Raw genomic sequence first — 7,958 nt, forward strand, 5'->3', positions numbered from 1 at the left:
AAGTTTTAATTGTGCTGAACGCTAAATTTCTGTCCATCAGTTGTTGCAGAAAAGACAGCACACCCCTTAGTGGGCATGAGATGGCCTCCACACCCTTTTCTGTGCACCAGTGCTGAAACGCTGTCCACTTTGATGTGTACAGTGCTGTGATGGAAGCGGCTTGTGCACCCTGGATCGTACGCAACATATCCTGTGGGAGGCCCATCTTTTCTAAGTGGATCCGTTCAGCGGCCAGACCCAGAGGTGCTGACCTATTTCTGGGTAACTCCCGATCGCTCATCCTGCCTGGAGGAGAGCGTCCCCCCTCCACAGCAGTTTCCACGGCCGACCCGATATCAGACGCTGCAGATTCGGGAACCACGGGGCGCTTATGCGCTCGGGAGCTACGAGGATGACTGACAGCTTTTCCTCCCAGACCCGGTTCAGGGTTCGTGATATCAGCAGAACTGGGGGGGGGGGGTTGCATAAATGAGCATTTTTGGCCACGGGCTTTGAACGAAGGCATCCTCCCCTAATGGTGGGTCGTCCCGTGGGCTCAGTGTGAACCATAATTGACACTGGGCATTCTCCCATGTGGCGAACAGATCTACTGCTGCTCGGCCAATCCTGCTCCAAATCTGAGAGGTCAGCTCGGGATGGAGGCTCCAGTCCCCGTGGCGGGGACTGCCCTTTGACATTATATCCGCTCCCCTGTTCAGGATACCAGGAATGTGCACTGCTCTGATGGAGAGCAGGTTTTTGTGTGCCCAACACAGCAGCTGTCTCACGATGCGTAACAGTTGGGCTGAGCGCACGCCTCCCTGACAGTTTATGTAAGCTGCCGTCACTTTGTTGTCCGTGTGGATCAGAACATGCTGATCTCGCAGCAAGGGAGCAAAATGCCGACTCACGTTCCAGACCGTGAGACATTCTGGCACATTTATGTGAAGCGACATGTGGTCTGACCACTGTGCTCCCACTGCCTGGGACAAACAACTTCCTCCCCAGCCTGATAGGGACGCGCCTGTGAAAACTGAGACGTGTGACATAGGCTTGCTGATGGGAACTCCCTCTGACAGAATGAGGGGGTTTCCCCAGTGATTCAGATCAGTACTCATGGAGGGGGGCACAGAGATCATCTGCCTCTTCTGACGCACAGGATCTATGCGCAGGCGGGCGAACCATCTCTGAAGGCATCTCATGTGAAGCAAGCTCACCGGAACCACAGCGTGAGCCGATGACATCATCCCCAGGAGTCGCATGACCAAGAGAGCTGTTACTACACTGCGGGGTTTGACATGGCAGAGCTGAGCTGACAGAGCTTTGGCTCTTGGCTGTGATAAACGGGCTTTCATTGTAGTTGAGTTTAGCTCCACTCCCAGATAAATGATCATCTGGGACGGGAGAATGGAACTCTTTTCCCAGTTTATAGAAAAACCCAGGTTTAGCAGGTGTCAAGTTAACGTTTTTGTCTGTGCAACTGCCTCCTGTCTGGAACAAGCTAATAAAAGCAGATCATCCAGATAAAAAATAATTCTCATTCCTGCCATGTGTAATGGCTGCAGAGCCGTCTCTACGCATTTTGAGAAAGTGCGAGGGAATAATCGAACGGTAGCCTGTTGTACTGATACGGAATCCCCTGGAAGGAGAAACACAGGAATTTCCTGTGTTTCGTAATGATGTGAATATGACAATATGCGTCCTTCAGATCTATGGAGGTGAACCAGTCGTTCTGGCGAACGTTCTACAGCAGCTGTTTGTCAGCATGTAAAATTGTTTCTCCATGATCGATTTGTTGAACATGGACAGGTCGATAATGGGTCTCATACCTCTGGGTTTTTTTGGAACCAGGAAGTAATAGGAGTAAAACCCCATGTTTTTCTCTCCATTGGGAACTCTGGAAATCACGTTTTTCATCATGAATTCCTGAACTTCTGACTGGAGAGACAAGCTCTGTTCTGGAGAAGACAGAACTGTCTCTATAATCCCACTGAACGGTGGAGGTTGAGCTGTGAACTGCAGCATGTAACCCGTGCTGATCAGATGGTCCATCCATCTGTCCAGGGAACACACTTGCTTCCACTCTGAGTAACACTCGGAGAGTGGGCGCGCGTTTCGTGTTGTCATGTTTCTCATGTACATCAACCAGGCTAAAAAAAAACCTACCGCCATCACCCGTTCCGGAGATTCTCTGGGGGGGACTCCAACAGAAAGGGCTGTATGTGCGCCTCTGTGCTGAGCCCAGGCTGCGGTCTCACATTAGAGCTGAGGTGAGCTGGCGCGCACTGAGAGGAGGCATGAGCGCTTTTTTGAGTGAGACGCCGTTTTGGTGGAGGCTTCAGCTGTCGTGGAGAAACACGTTTACTCCCGCTGCATGGTGAGTGGGCAGAAACAGCAGAAAATAACACAGGCTCTGGCTAAGAGCTGGGGATTTTACTGGACTCGGTCTGCTGAAAAAACATTATTTTTAACTGAAGTGGCAGACGAGTGTTTTGTGAGATTTACCGAGCTGCGGTGCCTTTAAATGCTGTTTAGAGGTTACCGGCTCGTTCAGTGTGGGGCATGTGTGAAGAGAGGCAGCTGTGAGATCAGTTGATCTGACATTCAGGCTGGAATCAGATAAAACGTTACTCTTAGAGATGTTTCTGTTTTATTTCAAAACATACATCATCAAAAAACATGCATATTCCCCTCATTGAGTTGTTCCCTAGTGGAGGGGGCCGGCGGAAGAGCGGAGTGTGAAGTCACTGCCAGAGCTGTGGAGCGCCTCTGCCGCTGTTGCTGGCCACGCCCGGTCTCATATACGGACCGGGGGTGGGGCCTGTGGGAGCGGACTAAAGTTTTCAATGCTGCGCTGCTTGCGAAGGGAGAAACCCACTAGCGATAGCCTTAAAGGGCGAAGCCTATACAAAATAGAACAAGTGGCATTACAGTGATTTTTTTCACAGTGATTTTTTTCACAGTAATTTTCACAGTGATTATCCTGACTAGGGTTCCTGAGTCTCACAGCTCCAGGGTAGAAGCTGTTCCTCAATTTTGTGGTTCTACACTTAATGTTCCTCAATCTTCTTCCTGAGGGGAACAGGACAAAAAGTGTGTGTGCTGGGTGAGTGTGGTCCTTCATGATGCAGGTGGCTCTCTTCCTGCATCTGGAGGTGTAGATGTCTGTGATGGTGGGGAGACTGACTCCAACATCTTCTGTGCAGCCTTCACCACTCTCTGCAAAGCTTTTCTTTCTGCAGCTGTGCAGCCTCCATGTCACACGTTGATGCTGGAGCACAGGATGCTCTCCACTGCACACCTGTAGAAGGAAGTGAGGACTGAGCTTCCCAGACCAGCTCGTCTCAGCCGCCTGAGGAAGTAGAGATGAGCTTTCTTGATCAGGCTGGAAGTGTTGTTTCCCCAGCTGAGGTTGTTATTCAGGTGCACATCCAAGTACTTGTAACTGGAGACCACTTCCACTGCAGATCCTCCTATGCGTGGGTAGGTGTGTTTATTCCATCTGAAGTCCACAACCATCTCCTTTGTTCTTCACGTTGATGTGAAGGTTATTCTTCCTGGTGAGTTCTTGTTGATGTGTTGGAAAGTTTCACTTGAGGAGTTTCTGTTGCATAACAAATTGATGCAAAGGGCTTTGCCATTGTTGGGAATGAAAATATGTTAAATAGAGCTTCTGTCAAAGCTCTAGAAACTTTTATCCAAACAAGATCCAGACGGTCAGTCTGATTGCCTTCCTTGAGATTTTCATGCCAAAATAAGACTTATCGATTCTAACTATTGTTTTTCTGTTTATATTTTCTTACCTGTTTTTGCAATGAAACTCCTGCTTACTTGGTGTTGTTTTAATCATTCAGATATCAAAACATTTAACTTTATCTGTAACAATGTGCTATGACTTTTGTTATTTGTGATGTTAAAGCTTTTTGATGTGTTTTCACTTTATTAACATTTTTTTCCCCGTATAAATACAAAAAAATCTAAATTCTTTCATAAACATTGTTCTCTGGAATATTCTTCATCATACCTACTCTATTTTTGTCTTTTTATGCTACTTTTAGCTTTTAGCTACTTTCTTGCTATTTGGATTTAGCTACAGTTTTGCTTTTAGGTATGGTTTTGCTAATTTTAGCTTTAAGACACTTTTTGGGCTAATTTTAGCTTTTAGAAACATATTGCCAATTTTCTCTTTTAGTGACAGTGTTGCTAATTTTAGCTTTTAACATCAAACATTTGCTCTTTGATTTGCTTTTAGTTTAGTTCATTTTAGCTTTATCTATTGTTTTGCTGACTTTATCTTCTATTCTTCTTGTTTTAACTTTAACAAATTAGTTATTTCATTCTTCAGTAAGTTTCAGCAAAGTCGGCCAGCACTCACTGTTCACACTAGACCCGACCAATATATTGGTAGGGCCGATATTTTAGGACGATAGACGCTTGGAGATATATTTGTATCAGCAATAGCAAAACTGTCCATGTCAGCCAGGCTCTAGTTTCCCCTGCTGTCTCTCTTATCATTTTAGTTTTATCTCTGACAGAAAGTTAGTCTTACATTGAGTACCAATGTTTGTCTTTGTCAGGTATAAACACTTGTATGAATGCAGACTCCTTCAGTCTGTGTACTTATTGAAGTTGCATCAGCAGTGACAGGAGGTCTCACTCCTCCTCCTGTTGTCCTGAGGGGCCGACAGCATTGTATTCCCAGTCTCTGCTTAGTTCAGGCTTTTTTTGGTTGACCTTAGTGTGGTGACTGACAGCAGTGACCCAGTTCTTCCCCCTGAACCTGAAAGAAGACAGCACTGCTCCACTTTTCCCTCAGCTGGATGTGGGACAGCATGCTGGATTGCTGCATTTCACATAGACACATTTGTCTTTGTCACTGACTTTCACCACTTCCTGTTTATTCTGTTGAATAATGCAAGACCTAAAAATGTGATTGCCTAAAGTTTTTGTTGACGAGGACATTGGTTGCTGACAGTAGCAAGAACAATCTCCCACGAGCCCCCCTCCGAAGAACTGATTGCAGCACATATTACTTCATGTAGCACTTTATTTACAACTCAACAGCTTGGAGCCCTTTGTGGCTGCCAGGTAACCTTTTAGTTTAACTGAACCAGGAAAGTGCTGACAAACTCAGAATTACCTTAGAAAATCTCTCTCACTGTAAATACGACTTAAAAAGGAGGGGGGTAGCTGTTCAGTTTGTCAAATGCATCTTTATTTTGTGTGTTCGATCACACAGACACCCTGTTTGACCTGAGCCATCATTTCCCCGGTTTGTTTTCTGTGTTTTTAGATGTTTCTCCCGGTGTACCTCAGCAACAATGATCAGCACTTCACTGAGGTTCCCATCATGCCAGAGACGATGTGCAGAGATGTCATGGAGCTCTGCAAGGAGCCTGGCGAGGCTGAGTGCTACTTGGCTGAGATGTGGAGAGGGACAGGTGAGTTTTCAATGGCTGCACTTTTCTACTTGACCATAAACTGTTCACTGACTAGACACATTTTGTCGACATACAGTAGAAGTAGTGAAAACCAAATTTTCTGCAGCAGCTTGATGCCGTTCTACTACAAAAGAATATTTATGGTCTGTGTGTCACGAACTGGCTCAAAGAACACATGAAGTCCAGATGATGGCAACATTTTAAATGTTTTTCAACCAAAACTACGGTACTCACAAAAGAAGTTGGGAGTTCAACTAATAGACTCAGCTAATAATGAATGAAAACTATGATTAACTAAAGTGACATGGAAGAATGCTGGCATCTGTGGTTGGTGGGAGAAAGGCGTGAGCGAAGGAGCATAAATGTTTCTGTTCACTGCCCTGAGATGACTTCTGTTGTGACTTGGAGCTTTATAAATGAAACGCAGCACGTCAAAAACGAAACTTAAACCGAAACTGGTTCTGGTTCGGTGGATTAGACCCGGTGTTACACCATACTCTGTGAGCTGCAACAGTGCAACACCGCCCCCTACTGTCATACGGTGGTCACATAATATGACGTCACTACGGATACCCGACTTTACATTTGTAATCTCGATAGATGTCCTGGCAATCGATGTGTAGATTACTCGAGTACTCTGTTAATGCCCTACTGTGTAGTTATCTGGTTTATTACCTGTAACAACGATTGTCCTGTTTTCCCACCTTTCAGAGCGTGTAGTGGAAGAAGAGGAGCGAATGCTGGAGGTGCTGCAGCGATGGGGGCAGCAGAGGGTGGAGGTGCGTTTCATCCTGCGCCATCTAAGAGCTCCTGGACGAGAGTCAGGTAGGAAACGGCTTCTTACCTCCACAAAAAAAAAATCTTCAGCCATGTAGGCCTGTTGAGATAAACAATAAATCAATTCATCGCCCAGCAAAATTTGTATTGTGACAGCCACGTCAAACTGCAGTAAATTAAGGCTTCTGCAGTGTTGGTGGCACTTTTATTAATTCAAACAATGAAGGTCAAACTCTCTTTTCTCTCAATTCTGAGTCCTACATGTTTGAAAGGACTCTTCTGTGTGTCACGTGGACACCTGTTATTTGGATAATGTTCATGAGAAACTGCAATGTAATCTATCTACAAACATCCATGAGAGGAATGTGACAGACTTTTACAGATGCAACAAAGACAAACTAATCTTATAGCTGTGGCAGCCATTTTGAATTGTACTGACTTGCAAAGTTAAGATTTGTAGTTGTTAACCCTATGATTACTTTCTGCATGTTTTATTAAAATTAGTCCAGGAGCTCATGATATGTATTAGTAACACACACACACACACACACACACAATAACACATGCATAAACATTTTTGTCCTTCTTTGCCTTAAAGTGATGACCAATTAAAAAAATAAAAAGTGATATAAAGAATTCAAGCCTAAACTTTGTATTGTGGAGCTGAAGTCAATGAAAACACAACTTATGAATACTTTCACACTTGATTGTTGTCGGAATACAACTCCAGAAATCTAGATGTATAGAAATACATTTTAAGGTTCAAGGTGCTTTTCTGAACTCTTGATTATTTTGAGAAGATAAATTGTCACACAATTTTTTTGTAACATGCTCAAAATTCAAGCAACAATCCTGCAACTTATAGGACTCGTGTGAGGAAGTTGAGACATTTTGGAGACTTGCTAGAGCTCTTCACCAACATATGCAGCCCAGTTAGATACTGGTGTTAGGGGATTTTTGGTCAAAGTTTATGGATGTTTTTAACTACTATGGCTGAGAATGTTAACTCTGCTCATGAACCATATGTTAGTAGAAAGCTGAATGAGGAGTTGGATGAGGCGGCTGCGTGCAGCTGTAGCTCCAGGGTCGCCTCCAAGTCTGTGAGCTCAGCTGAACTGATAAGGGTATAAAAACAAGCTTCACACACTGAACATGACAGATTCTTGTGACTGGTCTTGATGTGTGTACTTCCTGTATATGTGTGTGTACTTCCTGTATATATGTGTGAACTTCCTGCATATCTGTATGTACTTCCTGTATATCTGTGTGAACTTCCTGTATATGTGTGTGTACTTCCTGTATATCTGTGGGAACTTCCTGTATATCTGTGTGAACTTCCTGTATATGTGTGTGTACTTCCTGTATATCTGTGGGAACTTCCTGTATATCTGTGTGTACTTCCTGTATATCTGTGTGTGCTTCCTGTATATCTGTGTGTACTTCCTGTATATCTGTATGTACTTCCTGTTTATCTGTGTGTACTTCCTGTATATCTGTGTGTGCTTCCCTGTATATCCGTGTGTACTTCCTGTATATCTGTGTGTACTTCCTGTATATGTGTGTGTACTTCCTGTATATCTGTGTGAACTTCCTGTATATCTGTGTGTACTTCCTGTATATCTGTGTGTACTTCCTGTATATATGTGTGTACTTCCTGTATATCTGTGTGTATTTCCTGTATATCTGTGTGTACTTCCTGTATATCTGTGTATATTTCCTGTATATCTGTGTGTACTTCCTGTATATCTGTGTGTACTTCCT

At 44.2% G+C, this 7,958-nt stretch overlaps 1 protein-coding gene across 1 annotated transcript in view; it reads left to right on the forward strand.

Annotated features, from left to right (window-relative positions):
• Positions 1 to 5,272: 5,272 nt before the first annotated feature.
• Positions 5,273 to 7,958, forward strand: part of LOC119422546 (apoptosis-stimulating of p53 protein 2) — a gene marked incomplete at its 5' end in the record, with an annotated part of 54,496 nt that continues 51,810 nt past the window's right edge. Inside the window, 2 exon segments of the mRNA XM_037689923.1 lie at positions 5,273 to 5,420; positions 6,132 to 6,245. Of these exon segments, the coding sequence (XP_037545851.1) occupies positions 5,273 to 5,420; positions 6,132 to 6,245 (262 nt within the window).

The sequence above is a fragment of the Nematolebias whitei genome, chromosome 16 (assembly GCF_014905685.2).
Source record: "Nematolebias whitei isolate Nwh7 chromosome 16, NemWhi1, whole genome shotgun sequence".
In the NCBI taxonomy this organism is placed as follows: domain Eukaryota; kingdom Metazoa; phylum Chordata; class Actinopteri; order Cyprinodontiformes; family Rivulidae; genus Nematolebias; species Nematolebias whitei.